The sequence below is a fragment of the Magallana gigas genome, chromosome 6, assembly GCF_963853765.1.
Source record: "Magallana gigas chromosome 6, xbMagGiga1.1, whole genome shotgun sequence".
NCBI classification, from domain to species: domain Eukaryota; kingdom Metazoa; phylum Mollusca; class Bivalvia; order Ostreida; family Ostreidae; genus Magallana; species Magallana gigas.
The window spans coordinates 4,614,196-4,635,711 of NC_088858.1; the positions used below are offsets into that span (position 1 = coordinate 4,614,196).

The window sequence follows — 21,516 nt, forward strand, 5'->3', positions numbered from 1 at the left end:
TAACAATGGTAAAGATGACACTTTATAACTGGAGTAACATGAATATACCGGTCACATTTATACATTTATAATCTGCTATATGGATATATGAAAGAAAAATCTTAACATTACAAGATACTTTTGATTTATTGTTCTTTGTTATAGATCTTTTAATTTAAGTACAGAAAGTGTCTACTAATTGCGTAATCTTTACACCAATTTTCTCACTAAACTTTCATTTGTCCTTATTCTTGCCTAATCCAATTTTTCCTTCCTTCTCCTTATTTTATCCTGTTACTCTAGTCTTAATTTGTAAATATACATATAAGAAAATACTACATCAAACATTATAATAATTTTGTGTAACAAATTAGAATTACGCATGACAATAGAATGTTCATTTTTCAATGCTAAATGCACATCTGTAATAGGAAAGGACACATACAGGAATATTTTCTGCTATTAATCACTTTTAAATGTACGTAGGTTGTTCGGAAATTATTGAGACATTTACTCTTATTTCCTTGAGGAAAAAGATAAACCCTTGAAATTGCAAAAAACTTACACCATGTCCATGGCATGATTAGATCATTCCTGGTTAACTGACCAACTTGCCTTCGCCCAGTGAACCGGCGCAACCACAAACTAACTGCAACGTCATTTTAACGCTTCTCGTTGATCCTATGTTTTAAACACTTAACAAACAGAGGGAAATAAGAATTAATTCTTCATGTCTCATCATTTGTTTACATTTTAAGATGTCAACATTTGCATATTATCTCCATTCTTGGTTTTATGAAGAAAAAAATCGAGTTAATTCTAACCAAAAGTCAGATTACTGTGAAATATCTCTAACAGTAATTCTGTGTACATATTTTAAAATTGTTGACACCAGTTAGTGTGTAAAAAGTACGTGATATTTAGTCACTGAGTGTCTGAATTCTAGCAAAGAAATATATGAAAAAAAAACCCAATAAACTGAAGCTCTTTATTTCTTGCCATCGTATATTTTTTGTTAAAGCAATTAGATGGCCTGAAAAAGTTCTTTTCCGAAATTTACACCAATTTGATGTATATTCGCTGCGGCGCGTCAAAATTCAATATACCGTCGTTGTCAGATTTCTATTGCTTAGTAAATATATCTGTACCATATCCATATTTCAACTCGAACAATAGTGAAACTTAATCACAATAAAAAGCAATATGAACATATATAATCTGATTTCTTTTATTATAAACTGTAAGTTTTCAGACACTTAGATAGACAATGGTTTAGTTTTCTTATTCTTCGAGTTTATGCTTGCGCCAGGTACCCGACCACCGATTTGTTATCTACCGTTATAAACAAAATATTAAGCATTTTCTAAATATTACTTTGTTTAATTATTTGTTATGGTTTCTTCAATGTTCATGCCAAATTATACCCTAATTCGTCACTTAGAAAGGGAAATATCCATGTTGTTTCAATAATTTCCGAACAACCCTCGTATCTATATATTTCAATAAATAAAACTAGTTGTCAAATTAGACACAAAGTGAACAATGCTCAAACTTATCAAATATCACTCTAGTTGTATAGATGGTTATTTAATTAAAAACAAATGCATATTTCAATAGATGAATTTTAACAAAATATGTTTAATTGTGGGATGTACTTCCTTAAACTTCTGACATAATCAACACATTTGATTATGGGGCGGAATGGGTGTCTTTTTTCCGGTAACGTCTTACCTCGGTTGGAATAAAAACAGAATATATTACGTTTAAATGACACCCGCGTCCAAAATTACGGGGTTATCTATATATATCAAGTTGGTATTCCAAAAGCTTATATATATATATAAAAGATACAGCGCCATGCTAATGTAGAATCTATTAATCCACTTAACCGATGTTGAATCCGACTATGAGACTTTTGAGTATTTTTGTTCTGGCATTACTGGTGATGTTTGATTTAGGTAAGTTGTTCCTTAGTTAGTTTCTGTTTGTTTGGTTATGATTTTTCCGCGATAAACATCATTCATAGAGATTAATCATTCATTTGATAATGGAGGACTTACTGTGAATGAAAGATTGTACACATTTGTAAATATTCATATGTTATACAAACTGTGTCATGTAATATTTTATTTCATTTTCAAATTGTCTTTCCTTATTATATTGAAAATAACAAATGATAACAAATCTATATTTATCTCAAAATGAAATGAGACAAAATGATGTGATATTTATATGTACAGTATACGTACTCATTATTTAAGTCAGTGATGAATATACTCTCAATCACTCGCTTCATGTTAGTAAGCTAACGGGCTGATATTATTTTCCAATTTCAAATGTGCTCTTGTACTTTGGAGTTATGGAAAAATTAAAGACACATAGTTGAAAGCCATTCGTTTAACGTATGCCAGGTTTTGGTCAAGCAGATTGATTTGTCACTCTCGTTAAAGTTCTAAGATTTACCATGAAACTATAGTGATTCATGTTAGGTTTATTATAATTGGATCGATCAAATACTTCAAATATTGTACATGATATTTATTTAATAAAAAGGGTAGAGAATGAAGACAGAATACTGGGTTGATAAACGAATAAACGCTGAAAAGTATCTTGCCAATTTTGTAGACATACAGAATACATACAAAATAACTAAAGAGGATGTGGCCATTTCAAGACTATAACAATCGTCTTCAGAAAAAGAGTTTTGCAAAAAGATAGAGATAATATTTAAGTAATAAGCAATCATTCTTTGAGTTTTATGATGTGATAATTTCGGTCAAGGCGTGGTCCAACAAAGCCGAAATTATCTCCTCACAATTTTCAAAGAATGATTCCTTCTAATTAAAATCATTGCACGATTAAATAAGAGAATATTGACAATTTATGTGATTTTCTTAGATTTTAATTTTGCTTACCCTGCTTGCGCCCCAACAATACGTCATTTGAATTTATTGGACTGTACATTACAAAAAGACACTGAGAATTGTAAATCTTCAATTTTAAAGCTAAAGTATTTGAAATATTTCTTTTCTAAAGAACAGTTTATTGCCAAAAAATCATCTCTGAAATATTAAGGTAGGTCTGATGGAAAAGAAGATGGGGGAATAAGATGGCGCAAAAGCCCATTCTGTTTAGTGGTGAAATACAATTTAGAATTTATTTTTCCCCAAATAAATCTATTCAAATATATTATAATACAACTTTGCAAATGCAAAATTTCTATCTATAGTCAGTTTTTAATATATTTAACAAAAAATAAGAAAAAAGGAAATTTTGGTGGTATCGAACCCGTAACATAAAAACCCTAGATATATAAGGTTAGCATATGCCAGGTACTCTAACCACTGAGCCATTTCAGACACAACAAAGTGGGCTTTTTAAATAGTATGTGTGACTAAGGCCACGAACTACCGGACTTGTATTATTTTTTCAAAACGTTCAATTGTTGGGATACAAAATGATATTTTTAATGTATAGTGGTTCATCTCTAAACGTTTTTGTTGATTGAAATCGGTTTGTTTTCCAGTAGACCTTAATTAGATTATGAGAAAAATATGGAGCACAGACCCACTCTATAAAAGAAAATGCCTTGAAGTTCTAAAAAATGACAGTATTTGCAGGTTTTGATACGTAAACGCCTGTTTGAGTCAACAAATTCCAAGTATTGAACATACCTACAGGTTGAAACTCAATGATTCGTTAAATATTATATTGTTTTAAATGATTTTTAAAAAACCCATCAGATTTATTGATACTTTAATTTTTCAGTAGCCTGTCCGACCGCGTATGGGCATTTTACACGCCTTATCCACCCATCTTCTTTGTTGACAACCCAGCTTTCTTAATATAATTTTCATATTTAGTAATCTGTCAATAATCTTCTGTTTTAAAGTCAAAATTTAAAAGATAATGTTCATAACATTTGATGTGAAGTTAAGACTTTTTTTCAAGCATAATGAAAACACACAAGAAATCGCCAAAAATATTTCAATGGCTGACTTTAAAATTGTTAGAATATAGATTTTGAGGTAGGACAAACATAAAGGATAAACATGTATATCCTTTGAAATATTTTCCGTTACAGATGGTATTTGTGAAAATAAACTTATTTGTCTAACAAATTATTTATCACAGAATGACACTAAAGAGAGGAAGGAAGAAGTTTAAATGATGTGTAGATGTTACTTTTGCTAGATTAATTTGATTGTAATACAATCCAATTAAAAAAGGGCAGGGTCAAAGAATCATAGCCGCTCTCCATTTATCGGTATAACTCTAAGTTAATCCACTTTATTACCTACTTGTTTTAATGTTTTTCAAATAGAATATTCTCTCTAATATGTTCATTATATCTTTTTTTAAGTGAAAAAAGATAATAAATGTAACGAGAGAGAGAGAAAACGAAGGAGTGTTGAATCTCGATTAAAAATCAAGAATATTGATCAGTTTCACGGCTGTGTTTTACAAAAAGCTTGCGAAAAGTCGTAAGAACATAAATTTACAGATATACATGGAATAACTAAGAACAAATTACATTTAATATAAATAAAAACGATTATTTCACATCTGTATCAATTTCTGTAATGACATTTTACTGAAATGAACTTAAAATTATGAGTATTTTTCCAATTTAGTCGCAAACACAAGGTCTTTAATTACACAGGACCCATAAAGGTAATATTAATAACTGTTAAAAGAAATTGAAAAATAAAATGTTGATATTTGTTTTCATTTATACTTCAATAAGTTTAACTATTGCTATCACAATTTGGAGTGATTTTATTTGAAATAAAAATGAATCCAAAATATAGTGTAAGAGGTATTTCATTAGTATGTTTGTAAAACAGCATTTATGCATTTAAATGATTATTAAAAATGAACTCTATAGTATTTTTCATGAGGAAAAAATCAGAACAGACACTGCCCTTGTGTGCCATTTTATGTTACGTTACAAACAAACAACATAACTTAAGATAACATCAGCACGTTTTGATTCCAAATAATACATATCATACAAGAGACAATAGGCTATCAGTTCCTTCTTACTGCACAATAATTATTGCATATTCGGATTTCCCTTGGAACAAAATGAGTGGTGATCAAATGTGAAAATTTAAAACGCTGTTATTGTTACCGATTGCCAAGTTTAGATATTTTCATCCGACCCAATTAAATATGAAAAATTATCCTACGCTAGGGAAAGATCAACTTAAACTAGATTTGCAGCAGGAAATAATCACTGAAATTCTTTATGATAAAGTCACGATTTGTTTTAGAATGCAATATTCTATGTGATAATATAAAATCAAGTTTTCATTCAATAATTTGAAACTCGACATTTATCTGTTTATATGTAAATTTTTTGAAATTAAAAAAGAATATTTGTTATCTCTAAATTGTCTTGTTTGTTCTTTTTAAAATAAGTTAAAATTTTTGAATTATTTTTTGTTTTATTATTTTGTTGTTTTTATACTAAAATGTGATTGTCTTGTTTATTTCTTATACAAACTACATTATATATCTACAAATGTTATTTTTAGACTAAAAAAGATCTTTCATTTCAATTCCTGACTTAAACCCTCTACTGCTTGTACTTGAAATGATAAAGACATTTATTCAATATATGAAATCAAACCAAATTATTCTTAAATCGAAAAGTGTTCAATTGCAGTCTAATTAAAAAATATTGATGAAAAAATACTCAAAAATATCACGATTTCATTTAAAACTAACATCGGACAACAACAAAATACATATACCCATCGTTAAAACTATAAAATCATAGAAGGGAAGATATACATAAACGACCCAACATATACATTTTGTACGCAGACAGTGGAAGTTGATTTTTGGAAATCATATGAAGGAAATTATTTGAAAATAATCTTTTATTTTGTCTTTTAGATAGTATACATTCAGTCATGAAAAAAACCTTTTTTGGGCCACCTGAGTCATTCAGGTGACCCAGTAAAGGTGGTTTTTGTTCCTACATGGCCAATTCTCTTTCAATTAAATATGCATCATCTTTGGGGTAAGGGGAACATAAATTTTAAATTTTATGACTTCTGCAAAAATGGTCAAAACTTGACAGATAGTGATTAGTTGGTATTACTTTATGAAGAATGTTAATCGGACTTTGTGGAATTGGCATATTGTGTGGCCTTTAAAGAATGTTTAACAAATTTTATTCCATTCGCAGCTGTAAACTTTTCTCTCTTAACTTTTTATCTTATCTGACAGTGGTTTTTCCGATCTCTTTTATATGTTAAAATTTAATTGATGTTTTACATATTAGTTATTCAGTGTTATAGTAGTTTAATTTTTTTTTATATTTTACAATTGCCCAAAGTTTAAAAAAAGTAATCTGACTAAGTGTAAGTTAAATCTTTTGTTTCGATATAATTATTGATCTTATTTGAATCACAATGCTTCCTATTGTTGTTAGATTATTAACCTACTTATCAATTTTGGAGTATAAATAAGATCAATCATTTTCTCGAGGTATAAGATTGTATTGATCTAATCTAGCTTGTTCGCTTAAAGACTCTTTAAAAAACTCTGATTATTCTAAAGCTATAATGTAGCTTGTTTGTTTCGATATTCCAACAACACAGAAAAAAGTGTTGTAATGAAATCCTGTAAAGTTCAGAAGAGAAGAAAATTATATAAGTACAAGCAACCAATCAAACAAAAGAGGATAATATCCAGTAAGGATGATTTTAAAATGATACACATAGACCTATAAAAAACTACACAAACCATATTGCAAACAAAAGAACTGCATAAAAAAGCTAACACGTGAAAAGTTAATTACTTAAAATGTTGAATAAATCTTGAAATTCCCAAAGAAATGATTATCGTACTTTATAGATAAAAGTTGTAATCTTTAATACCAAGAGTCTTAGTCTGTTTTGTGAAACATATTTAAAAAGAAGATTTTTTATTGATACATAAAAATTGTTTTCATGTGTCAAAGCACCGTAATTATTTTCATCAAGTACGTAAATTATCATTGTTGTCGATCGGTAACATATACATGTATATCAGATCAGTCATTTTTTCCTTTATATACATGTAGATGAAATGTTGCTAGAAAATTTTAAACATCCGATGTCAATCAGTGCAGCCCGTACTCTTAATGAAACTTATATTGTCAATTTTAATCAACTTAACACTGCTAAATAATTAAGGAATAGTATCTATTCATACAAAATTTATTGAAAGTACTTTAAAAAAAACCCTGTATTAACGGATGTCAAATTTCTTTAAAATAAATTTTAAACATCCGATGTCAATCAGTGCAGCCCGTACTCTTAATGAAACTTATATTGTCAATTTTAATCAACTTAACACTGCTAAATAATTAAGGAATAGTATCTATTCATACAAAATTTATTGAAAGTACTTTAAAAAAAACCCTGTATTAACGGATGTCAGATTTCTTTAAGATAAATACAATACCTTTGGAATTTTAATCTGTGCATATGCTTTCACGGTTTTATGTTGTTAATTGATATCCTAGTTTTTCATGTGTATATTTCTGATAGGGGAAAAGTTGGTTTCATACTACATTCATTGTCCTTGTTTGAGTTTGGGTATATCATAACGCCGTTACAATCCATCGATAGTTGAAATATTGAGATGTTGCAGTCATAGGTATAGTACACCCCCCCCCCCCCCCCCCCGGATTAGGAATTTCAAGATTTCGGGGGGAAAAATTTGGGAATTTTTTTTTTTGGCTTGTTAAGATATCTGAGGATTAGTCTTACCCCCCCCCCCCCCCCCCCCCCACTTTCAATTTGGTTCCGACGCCACTGTATTGAATATATGCGCGATGAGCAAGGTAACAAAACCATGATCAATACAAACGAAAACAATGAATGATATATCGAGGTACTGTCTCAAGCTGTTGCAATTAAAAAAGCAGGGCATGCATCCAAAATTTTCAGAAAAACACATGCTTTAAATTATACAGGTTATATTGATGACACCTCGCAGATATTTTAAAATAGCCAGAATACGTGTCCCTAAATTAAGATAAGTATTTATTTACTATGACTTTCTGTATTCGATGGAGTTGGTGACACACATTGAATAAGATAATTTTAAAATGGCTTTAGTATGGATTATATACTTACAAGTATATACAGGTAAGTCATATATTTACAATTTTATAAAGGTTTCAAATTCGTACAAATAGGTTTATCAGTTTAAGTTGTACTTTTAAAATTGATAAATGATATTAAAACTGTTACCTCAACATCGCATTTAATCATGAATACATTAAAATAACAAAATCAAGATTTTTGTATCAATTTTAGTGCAATTATGATATTTCGTTTTTTAAATATCATATCACAAATCGGTTTCCCCAAAAAGAGACTGAATCAAGTAATTATAGATATATTAAAGATATAGGGATGGATTTTGTCTAGGAAAATGGAAATAAATAAGTAAATGGTCGATGTATATATTGTAAACCGAGAGAATTGTGTACGTTTAGGTTGAACGAAATTAATCAAAACAACGGCAAACAGCAGATGGCGAGAATTACATTTGTTTCAATGCTTAAAGCCATTTTCATGACCGATAAATCAATTAAAAAAAAATTTACAAATCAAAACTATGATATCACGACAAGGGATTTAAGAACAATTGATGATTTCATTTTCTATTAATTCAAAACATTACAAATATTTCTTTGTCTTTTGTTCCATAGAAGTTTAAACAAATTTATAATAATAAATAATGGTCAAGTAAACATTTTTTCAGCGTCACGTTGATGAATGTACCTTTTAACTTTTTTTCATGAACTGTAGGGTTTTACCGGTATTAATAGGAATAAAAATCCCATGTCTATTATTAGACTATTAGTTCATTATATATTAATGGTACATGTATATTACAGCAGGGATCGTTCAAATTGATAAATCAAATGTTACAGGTGTTATAATTAGGACATAAAAAGTCATGTCTTATCTCAAATAAAAAACATCATACATTTTCATTGCCATACTTCTTTTTTCACATGATTTAAAAGACAAAGTAGCACTGTTGTGTTGAGTCCAGTGGATAAGAATTAAGAATTAAGGAATCATTCTTTGAGTATTATGAGGCAATAATTTCCGTCGGGATGTGGTCAAATCCAATAAAGCCCGAAGGGCCTTTTGATAGATTTGACCATGCTCCGACCAAAATTATCACCTTATAATATTCAACGAATGATTCCTTATTACTTATATTTATATCATTTCCAACATTTACAGTTTAAAACAACATTTTAAAACCACTATTGTTTATGAAGCACGTGCTATGTATTACTACGCTGCGCAGCCAATACCGTTTATCGGTTATGCTATAAGACACGTCCATTTCGTGTCACTCATCTTTAATGAAATTATTGGGTTAAAGGCTTCAAAACTGATTCGAATTGTTATCACATACAAAGACAGTTGAAAATGTAAATATTATCACAGATAGACAATTTCATCTTATTTTGCCTCTATTCCGCTGACTAAACTGCCACTTGTCAAAACTTCTAAGCTGTTATTTTCATGAGCTTAACAGTTATTTTTCAATGTTAAAACGAACTTTACATGAAGCAGTTAATAATTTCTAAAAGAAATAGAGATAAATTTTTTTTCACAAATAACGTAAGCGTTAGTTGACCTTAAAACGATTCAAGTAAACACACACAGTGGCGAATGTAGACAGTGGAATAATAAACCATGCAATATGTTTATATTAGGTTTGTATGAATTTATCAGTGCCTGCTATATTTTTAATTTTTTCATTATTTTATTCATAGCCTTTGCCTTAATCTGTGGAAATAAAGAATACGACAGTTCAACAGAAACGTGTTGTAACGGAACTGTGACGTCAAAACTCAATTTAGATAGCTTATATTCTATTGAGTGTTGTAAAGGTAAGAATTCACAAATGGATACCATAACGGGCAAGAAATTAATAAGGTGGCACGGGACAGTTCATTGTAGCCAAGGGATGCATGTCTTCGGAACTCTGTAACTAGAATTTCCTCAGTTCCCATTCAGCACAAATACCTTTAATTTACTCTTTATAAAGCCAATCACCAATTTCTGAAAAAAATTACTAGTCAAACCTGTAAAATTCTCTACATACTGGATTTTTATGAGATTTTGACCCTTTCATATATTGCTAATTTTTCATGATTTTTCAGCTTTTGAGACCTATCCCAGCTAATTCCCTGCAAAGGGTTGACCTTCCGTACCGCGTCAAGTTGCACTATCACATGTCATAAACTTACCGGTGTATAGTTTACAATGTCCCATCCACCTACTTTTTGTGTTATTTTACCTCCAGTCTGTAATTTGCAATTTCACTGTGTAAAGTCAACACAACAGTCATAACCGCAGGTTTCGCATTTTACTTCTGATTCTCATGTATCTAACATATGGGGCCTACATATTGCATATCAATTTCAAACAGAGACACCCCTCTACCTAATGATAATCATTCAAAATCATTTCATGAATTTTAGCAACACTCATAAGCCTTCAAGTACAGCAACTCTCAATTTTACAAAAATATTGAAAATTTATCCGAAACTGTCCCTTGCTACCTAAGAAGTGAAAAATATTAATGGCAGTTCAAAGGTTTAAAGTTTAATTGTTGTTTTTTTCACAATGTTTAGTATGCTTAATTTGAAATACGTAATCATTATATGTTACTTTTATACTATAAAATTTACGTGGTTAAAAAGCAGACATATTTCTACAAAACTTAGATCAGACTTATGACACGAGATGGGAGCTTTGCTGTGATGGTGTCCTCCACACTGACAAAAGTCGCGGTAAGGATATACACGTATCTGTTTTGTCATTTCTTTTAAACTTTTTATTTTTTAAAAGTAAGTACATAATTAAAAAAAAAGAAGTTAATTTTAATTTATTTCTATTTAATATAAAATGCCTAAATTATTACATCTCTGGAAAAAAAATTGCAGACACATATAACTGCAGTGGGACGAATGTGTACCGTCTAAAAAAGGAGAATGGTGACTTATTTACCAACAGTCATCTGGACAGGACAACAGTTTCAGATGACACCAAAGCAAAACGTGAGTGTTATACGATTACTCTCGATATTTCTCCAAGAATTTTTACAAACTTTTGACATTATATCTCAAATTCTGAATATCAAATCGCTTATAAACCTAGAAAATTGCGTGTGAGATTTTGTTGGACAGATGATTGATAGATCAAACATTTTTTGAAAATGTAGGGTTTCTGAGAGTATGCGGTGTTGCAAACAAATATGACCCTAAACAAAACATGTGCTGCAACGGAACCTTGTATCCATTTAATGTTGACATTTCATGTTGCGACAGTAAGTGGAAAATACATCTCGAAATACTTTGAGAAATCAAATGATTCATGAATGATGGTTATGTTTTAATCAAACAAGAAATACTTAGATGAAACGTTAATTAGTATAGAAATATTTTATATAGTTAAAATAAATCCATATTTGTATTTTAGACGCTGTCTACAATAAAAAAACCCAGTTATGCTGTGGAGGACAACTAAGACCTAGATCTGTGCTTAATGAATCAGTGGAGTGTTGTGGTACTAGTCCATACAATAGTAAAGAAAGTTTGTGCTGCAAAGGCCGTCTCTACGAATACAAATATCCAAGTATTACATATAACATATTTTTTAAAAGGAATATCAAAACTTTTCTTAGAATGCCCCTCTAGCATGAAAGAACAGAAAAATCTCAATGCTAATATCTACCTAAATTTTATATAATAATATTTTGTATACTATGCGGGCAGAAATGAAATTTATTATCTTAGTTACAATGGCAATTAATTGATAATTAAGTCTCAACCATTTCATAAGAGAGTTAAAAAAACCTCCTTGCTTTGTCTAATGATTTAAAAGAAAATGGTGCACATTAGAATACAATACCAATGTAACTAACTAACCATCTTTTTAAAATAATTCCTGAATATAAAATTAATTCATCAATTTAATAAAATTAATTTTAGACAAATACAGCTGTTGTGGATCGAAGCCGTACACATTAGATAAAGACATGTGCTGCGAATCCGAAGTCTACGAATGGTCCAATAAATCTCTCTGCTGTGGAAATCGTACATTCAATAGAGATTTACAGTATTGTTTTAACAAGCAAGAGATTTTGGACTTACACGAGAGTAAATGTAATGGAGTAAAATATGACACCAGAGAGAGTGTATGCTGTGGGAGCACCACCTTACATCCAAACAACAAAACTCAGCGATGTTGTGGTTCTATGATATTCGATAAAAGGTCGCATTACTGTGTATATGGCCACATAGTGACAAAATACAACTCATGGTGTGAACCCGGTATGTCGTTCTACAGGTTTATAAACAATAACAATGACGTTTACAGACAAAAATAAAGCAAACAGTAGATCAAAGCTTTTTAAAATATTAAGCTATGTTAATCGTGTACATGTATATTCTAAATGATACCGTTCATTCTATTGTTTTGTTCCAACTATAAAAGATACATATTTTATTTAAAAAAAATAATGGTATGCATAAGTCATCGCTGTTGATCACATGGCTATTTTGTAGAGGGGGAATATAATGCCACGACACATGCTTGTTGTAAAGGTCATCTTAAAGTAATAAACGGAGCGTCATGGCATTGCTGTGGAAAGGAAATCATAGACTATAGTTTGGAAAACTGCTGTTCAGGAAAGAGATTCAACATAAAAAATCAACAATGTTGCAAAGGTGATTATTTCGGTTTTCAAAATAGCATTATTGTAATCATCTATCAGTTTGAGAAGACTGCTGACTCTCTGTCATCTTTGCAGAATAAACATCGTGGTTTTATATAAAAGCGCTAATCTTAAATTCGAACTGATATTCGCATAAATGTTCTTAACTTCATTCATTCTAAATCAATGCAATTTAGGATAAATTGTGTTTCAACATTCCAAAGGAGTACTAGTATACAAAATTAACACTTAACATTACAAAGGAGTATACAAAATTAACACTTAAAAGCATGTTTATTCATCATAAAATGATGCAAAAAATATTATGCAAATTGATACATTTTAGATCAAAGTTATCGTGTTGTTTGCAAATTCAAATAAAAATAAAAAAGATTGAATATTTTCAGTTTTCCTCTATATTTGAAGTTCATGTAAGGTCAAAACAAGATGATAATCAATTATTTGTTGTAGACAAAATTATAAAATTTGAAGACAAATGCTGTTCGGGACTGCAATTAAATCAAGCTACACATTTATGCTGTGATAAAACCTTCTTCAGAGAAGAGGAAAGAGTTCAGAAGAGTAAGCCATATCATGACGGATGCTGTCCAACACATGAAGGTGGGGTCACCTACGACTCTGTGAACTTTGTTTGTACTATTGAATACAAAGTAGAAAACAAGTTGTCAATGCTGGATCATAAATGTGGAACAGAGAAATATGACCCTAAAAAAGATCTCTGTTGCAATTCCCAACTGTTTAAGGGTGAGTTAAAAGATGGAATGTCATGCTGCCATCCAAGTGCTTCTATTTACAACCCCAAAACGGAAGTGTGTTCTTATGGTGTGGTAAAGAAGTCAATGCTGGGTCCTAAATGTGGAATAGAGAATTATGATCCTATGAAAGATCTTTGTTGCAACTCAACACTGTTTAAAAATGCGTTAAAAGACGGATTGCCATGCTGCCATACAAATGCTTCTATTTACAATCCCAAAAAACATGTGTGTTGTTTAGGTGTTCGAAAAAAGGGCAAGAGGTAATATAAAAATTGTGTCTGCAAACGTATATCTTAATGAATGAATTTTTTTTAGTAATTAATATAGCTAGGCAAATGACACTGTGACCTGAATATTTTTACTCAGAAAATTAATTTAGACTATTATTGAAATTGTAAAAAACCCAATAAAGACAGCATTGACTAAATGGTTTAAAATGCACAATATTCAGGGAAAACTCTGAACAATTTTTCCCTGATGTGAACTTGCGTAACATTAAATTTTTCAGCAAGGAACGCAAAGACAAAGCAATTTTTTGCTTAATTTTAATAATTTTAAGAGCAAAAGTAAATGCAATGATACCTATTTTAGTACAGAGATGTTAAAAAAAAGTATCATTAAAGTACTCAAAAATTGAATATGGCTTATATAATATTATTATGTGATTGACTTGGAAACATTTTGAATATTAAGTTTAATTAATTGGTACTTTAAATAACAATGGTTTACAGTTGCAGGAAGCCAAGGTATCGTCTACGATGTCCTCGTAGATGCAAGCTCAAGAAAATGAATTTGAAGAGATATTGCCGAAAATTTCTAAGTAAGCATATATTAAAGTTGCAGTTAGATGTAGGAATTAAAAAGAGTTTTTAAATTCAATTTTGCTTTAGTTCATCAATTATGTATTCGTCTTTAACCCTGTTTAATTGCTCTGTGTTGTATGGGTTATATAGAAGCATTAGAAAGGAGCTGCTAAATAAAAAAAAAAGATTTTAAATGATCGCCAAAAAAATAAATTAATCCTAATCTTGTTCTAAATTCTAATTGCTAGGGAAATTTGAGCATGTAACTAATGTAATTTCTTAAATTGTTACATTTCAGGTAAGACAGGTCGTTTTGAAGTAAAACGAAATATAAGAAGACTGATAAAGCGCAGTAAGTCATGCCGCTGTGTGTACGCTAAGAGACAGAAAAAAACATGTAAAGGCAAACAATGTGTTTCATTTAAAAAAGTCATTGGAATTTCAGTGGAAGAAGAAAATACTACTACCCTTTATATCAAAAGGAAAAAGGAAAATTTCGTTAGACGTACTTGCAAACAGGTGTAGTCAACAACAAAAGCAGAACTCTTTAAAATATCTTTCAAGCTAGAGTATTGCAATGCAATATTTTAATTCTGTGTCGTTGCATTTAGTAAGGGTTTTTTTATATGTTAGATATGATACACTTTATTTAAAGTCAGCACGTAGATAAAAAAAACCCACAAGCTCTATTGAGCTTTTGACTGAAATTATTAACAAACAATGTAATTAACAGTATATAAGCATGCAGCACTATAAACATAAAATGACATCACAATATTGCAGCATAAAATTACATGAATAAGACAGCATATACAGGTACCTGCAAGACACGTGTCAGATGGTGGCACAGTCATATTTAAACGATATATCTGAAGAAAGGTCATGTATAATTTGAGAACCTTTTTCTGACCTCCATGGATGGCAGTTTTGCTTTGTGTAATTATGATTAAAAATATAAAGGGGCTTTAGAAATTATTAGGAATAAAATGAAAGGCTCTTTTACAAATATTTTTTGGGATTTTTTCTTTTAGCGAAATTGCCACACGAGAGGACAGAAGTTAAAATTTGACGGAATAAAACTATAAAATAGGATGGTTGTGTTTGCCCGAGTTAGTACTGAACCAATACGTTTTAAAACATTGATTTTAATTGTCAGGCAGCTTTTTTGCAAATATTGCAATATGAACATAGCATTTAAGCATAGAATCAATATCAATACCTAATAATTTAACGGATTTTTCATTGTGTAAGATATTAATAGAAGTGTTAAAATCCGTTTGCTGGTAGGCCAAAGTATTGCTTTTTCATAATAGTCCAATGACCACTTTATAAAATCAAAAATGTGATTATAAAAACATTTAAAAGTAATGGCCCAAGACAAAAGTTAGAAACATAACTTTTTTGTAGAGGTTGGACAGCACTTTTTAAAAAAAATGTAACGTTCAATAATTAATATTGTTCAATTTATAATTTTGTTATACATTATTGTGTGTGTGTTATTGTTTGTGTGCTTGTGGTGGATGAAAGGGAAAGGTGTTTTGACAAGAAGTAAATTTAAAGATGTTTGAATAACTGTCAAGTTTATTTTTATTTTGACATTGTTTGTAATATTTATTTATTTAATTGATGTCATGTAATCTCATTATCAAAGCATTTGTCACCTATTTTCTTATGGTTTTTATTAACATTGAGATATTTCTTTTGTTTTGTTTTTTTATGAAAATGATGTTCTAAATGTGACTAATTAAAAATTGAAAAGAAAAAAGTGTCATATCTGTATGATTAACAACACAAAAACAACCTTGCAAGTAAATTGTTATCTGTACCGTTTATGTCTTTATACACCGTTAACAAATACATGTTGTTCTTCATGAATAACTTAAAAGACAAAAATCTTCTATTTTTTTAGCGTGGGATTAATTACAAAGAGAAAATTAATAAAGCAGAAACTGTATTTAAACTTCAATAGTTAAATTCTCAAATACATTTATTTTTCTTGTAAAACTAAAATCATTTTTGTATCCTCAACATTATTTGCACTATACGTCGAGTGTACTATTTAGGTATAACGATACTAATTGAAAATACAAATAATAAATAATAATATTGTCCTCTATTTACACAGAATAGAACAATTAGTTTACAAAACTAGTTCACATTGTGGTCCTGAAAACGTATTTACAGAGAGCAACTTTATACAGAAACTGATAGAACATACAATACATGTATTTCTGAGAGATAAAAAATACATTATATGTGATTTAAACTACATGCAATTGCCTAAAAAGAACCATGCATTATATAAACCTTCGATGAAAATAAAATACAGGCCAACACTGCAACGCCGGATGGAAATAGTCGCTGAGGTAAGCATATTTCAAAGACAAATAAATTACATCTAGAATATTTTTGTCAATACTGATTTGTAATCTACTCTAAAACCTTGATGACAACGAGTCATTTAATTAAGTAAAATCGTAAACGTTGACATTACTTGTATATTGACTGTTTAATCTAGCGAATACACAATATCGCTATTTCCCATTCAATGCTCAATGTATGCGACGTACTTATCAGCACCTAGTTATATACTCAAGATAGCCATTATTTTGGCTTTAACCAGCTTTATAGCTACGATGTTGTTTTTATCATGACAATTCATAATTTCAAACTTACACAAATAGTTATGAAGTGGTATGGTTTAAACGATGACATTTCGAGACAAGTGTAGGACATCTCGGTCCATATGGTTCGAGCAAGTGGGACCAACCAAAACACTTTGATCAAAAGAAATATTAATTCTTTCAATATTTGAAACTCAACAATTCGTATGGTGTCAGACTTTTCAATCAGTGAAATGCATTGACAGTTTTCTGAAATACTATTAGATATATTGTTATATATTGTTATAGATGCAAATCACTTGGTTAAAAGTAATCAAAAGTAATGTTTGTGTAAAGATTACTTTTGTTTGGTTTTTTTAATCAGAATTTTAAATATTGTAAAGAGAGACATTTTAAACATTGTAAATTAATTCTTTTCATCAGTTAAATTTAGCAGAAGTTCATTAAAAACCAGTTTGATAAATTATATCAAGTTTCATCGCTTCATATTATTAAGACTCTTGTTTATTATTTTAAACACCGCGGTATCCCATGTTTCGATTGTGTTTTATGACTATATTTAAAGTATGTAACAATTGAAATTAATCGGGATAAAAGATCATCATATTCTAAATATATATATATGTAACTAATGTAAATATATTTAATATATTTTTTATATATTTTTTAATATGAATATTTTTAATATTTTTTTTTTATATAAACTAGGCTTTGACCCGTGCGTGCACGGGTTGACATTGCATATGATATCGGACATATATACGAAATAGATACACCGACACACCGTATTGTTGACATTTACATAAACAAGATTTAAGCCTACAATAATGCTATTAATTTCACTACATTCTGCTTAGTTAGAATAATCTAGCTGTGTCTCGGGACAGGCCTTCACCACAGTTAAAATGCCTCCCATATACTCGTAATGTAGCAAAAAATTGAAGAATCGCTCCGAAACGATTTTGGTGAAAATTAATGAAGCTGCGTTGAAAATAAGTCAAATTATTCATAACAAACCATTTTGAGGCTGTATTTACCTTTCATCTAAATTAATGAGGAATTCAACACTTTTTCACCAACTTTTTTTACTCTCTTTACACACCATGTTGACATTAGGAACTCTCGGGATTTCCATATTAAAAGCACTGAGTTAGAGTTATCTCCCGTATTTCCTTTGGTGAGAATATGACAAATTTTCAATGAAAATTTACATGTTTTTGTAAAATCATTTCTGAGTTTATCCATGCAAATGTGAAATTGGGGAAAGTTAACATAAACGAAAGAGCTCCCGTAATTTAGCGTGAATGTAATGCGCATGCACAAGATTTTAAAATCCAAAAAATCAAGATGATTTCCGGATTTTTCAAAGAAATTTTAAGCGAAGCTTGATTGAGAAAAAATAAAAACAAATTGGTAATCTTCAAGTACCAATGATGTTTAAAATATATAAAACAAAAGACAGTACTCTTCCGATTTCTCGGTATTAAAGCCCAAAAGCTCGAGTCTATTATTTTAGTATAGTAGTATAGATATTTGATTATGATATTCTTACAAAAGTATAACTTCCATCAAGGGGTTTTCGAACTCAGATATTGTCGTTGGCGATTTACCAAGATGGTCAGTTTTGTTGTGTATGTTAAAAGAAAGTATTCTACAATAGTGATATGTCTTATACCTCCTTAGATAGACATATATTTTTAATCGATTTAAACCTAAATGCCAAAGTAACGGCTTAGTTATAAGATAATAAGAATAGAAATATTTACAGGGGTTCGGGCTTGTTTAACTACTTATTACGAAATATGATCTATGAAATATATAACACAAACTGAAATTCTAAGCTTTGTTGCTTACTTAATACCCTTGGTTTACCCCTAGGTATATTATATCATAATCTCTACGGGAGCCCCTTGTTTTGAATACCATTGGTTCATCACGCTTGGTTACATAACATCCTTGGAAGTAGGAAACCCCTCGTTTACACCTTAAATAGAAAGGGGAAAATAAAGATAGTGTAGTACCCGGGAAAATAGCAGCGGAAAGACGTTAGCCCTTCTATTAACACTAGTGACGCATCTTTACAAAACAATTGAGTATTAAAAAACCTCTTTATGTTTATGTTAATTTTATTTCAAGTCAAGACAACTGCACTTAGTTTTTTTTATGTTAGACATAGAGAAAACAAGACAGCTATAGAAATGAACAAATGTCAGTTATTGAAGAAAATGATGAAAAATAAAATATATACACCATTAAGAGGGTCTACTTAGGCTAGAAAATACATGACTACTGTGTAATGTCTTTGAAAGTATATCATGCAATATGCTGACACCCAATAGTAAAATATATCAATAAACAAGGCAATGATATGCCAAACATAAAAAGTTGGATTTAATAAGATAAACTCCAGAATCCAATTGCAAATTGGATCCCCACCAAAAGGCGTCTTGGCAAAATATGGCACTTATTGGACATGCATTATATGTAATAATTGCATGTCACATAAAAGGTATTATCATTAAACAATTTCGGCCAGAAGATTTTATTTTTATATTACATATGGTATTTTCCCTTGGTTTTGCTATTTAAAGACTGTCTAGAGAAAGTCAATAGTTGTCTTGAAAAAGAGGCTTTCAGGTGCTAAAATTATTACCGGATATCCTATTCAGCCATTAGTGCGACCATTTCCATAATTTTAGAGACCGCTATTCTATAGTATGTGAGTGAAATGTGGCAGGCCCTGAAACCAGTTTTGTTATAAATGATACTCCGTTGATTCTTAACCTTGAACATTGTCAGTTTTAATCAATGCAGATATTAAGGGGGAAATTTTTTCTCGACAAATTGTGGTAGAGAGGACACCAATGAACCCCCTTAATATCTTTCCAGATTTTGAAATCTTCAAAATAATTATGTAGCTGCGGAGTTCGACAGCTGTTCTGACTGATTAAAAAGCATTGTCTTGTTCTTGTATGCATACATTTCAAACAAAATGACACATAGGACTTCATATTTATTGCTTTTATATCTGTTGGCAACAGTTTTGGCCTGAGTTTCGGTCAGAAACAAGCCAGTTCAAGAAATGTTTCAATTCTTATCCTCAAATTTGCAAGATGGCGCACATCCTCCTTTTGAAATTGTTTACCTTTTTATGATATTTATTTAATTAATTCCTCTGTGTATTGTTAAAAGTTATTGCTTGATGTGAAAAGAAATTCCCAAACTCTGGCATCCAGGAGCTCCACCACTGATACCAAATGCACGAAAAAAAAATCCATTCTTCTGTACAGCACTGCTGAAATTATAAACTGTTCTGTTCGGTAAATGTATACCAAATATACATTTCACATCCGTCGGAGCATGAAGTGCACGAATACATAACATGTTATAGAATAGGGCTGCAAACCAAAGACTAAAGCATTTCATTTTTTAATTTTATATTGTTCATTTCTTTTTTGTTAATTTATTTATGTTAACTTTGCAGTTTACCTCTGTGCTTTGTTTTGTTAAATGTTTCTTTTCTTTTTTATTTTCTTACATGAAAGAAATGGTGTATAAGTATGAACACACATCCTAACAATGTTAAAACCGATCTTTGATTGCTTTCAGTACATCAGGTGCATTACCATTTCATAGTCATTCTTTCATTTCTTGCATCTAGATAATCGTTCTTTGCTTAAAATTATAATAAATGCTGCTAGAACAAATTATCAATTCATATATTTACTTCTGACTATTTTTACTTATCCTTATTTATAAATCAGAAGCTTGTCACACTTGTGTAAATGTTTGAATATCGATCCTTATTAAACATTTCTGCAATAGCGGAGCAAACGCCCGTCTGTGACTTTACATGTATGTGACATACAATTATAAAGGGACGACAACTTTGTCAGTCTTGAAAGTGAGATAAAATCGAGAAATATTAATCTTTAATTTTTTTTAAGTTTGAGAAAAAAGTCAAACAATCGTATTATTGTTTTAAAACACTTGTAAACACGCTGTTAATTAATATTACAGCGGGTTACAATTATTTAAATATCAAAAAATATAGTGCCTCTGTTACTGTTAATTTTAATTTAATCAAAGAATTGTTTTAATGGTAATCAAATCTGTGTGAATGATTGATATCAGTAAAAACTGCATCGTCAATAAATTTATTGTATTAGTATTGAATCACCGGTCTATTTAAATACGCTGTTGACATTTAGTTAAGTCATAAGAAGAAATTCCTAAGTTTAAGAAGCTGCATGAGGAAGGTCTCCTGTTTTCAAATGCTAAAGTATTTACTAGATTATAATTTAATGTAGCATCACTCTTAAAGAGGACAAAGATCATAAGGACTTACTTATAAAGTTTATATCCGATGTCGTTTAAAATAACAATTCTTAGAACTATAGAATAACTTATCCTTATTTATCTTTCCAGAAAACTAATGATAATAACTTACCTGTTTCACTCCTTAAAATTTAGGATAAACAATGTTTTTTAAAATTGAACTTGATCTTTATTTCTAAATTTCAGTGAAACTTTAACTATAACTATATTTCATGGTGTATGTTTATTATTAAACTACAA

The 21,516-nt window shown here is 30.0% G+C and overlaps 1 protein-coding gene across 2 annotated transcripts; it reads left to right on the plus strand.

Annotated features, from left to right (window-relative positions):
* The first annotated feature begins 1,355 nt into the window (after positions 1 to 1,355).
* Positions 1,356 to 16,096, plus strand: LOC105342860 (uncharacterized). 2 transcript variants are annotated; one of them, XM_066088547.1, is made up of 11 exons: positions 1,356 to 1,937; positions 9,788 to 9,904; positions 10,745 to 10,810; positions 10,964 to 11,077; positions 11,242 to 11,346; positions 11,499 to 11,654; positions 12,011 to 12,352; positions 12,587 to 12,748; positions 13,207 to 13,771; positions 14,243 to 14,331; positions 14,613 to 16,096. In XM_066088547.1, exons 1-11 carry the CDS (start codon positions 1,871 to 1,873, stop codon positions 14,837 to 14,839), a joined length of 2,010 nt encoding a protein of 669 aa, XP_065944619.1. In that variant the 5' UTR covers positions 1,356 to 1,870; the 3' UTR covers positions 14,840 to 16,096. The 2 variants fall into 2 exon arrangements, with proteins under 2 accessions (XP_065944619.1, XP_065944620.1); XM_066088548.1 differs by lacking the exon at positions 1,356 to 1,937 and adding an exon at positions 7,814 to 8,129.
* Positions 16,097 to 21,516: the final 5,420 nt, after the last annotated feature.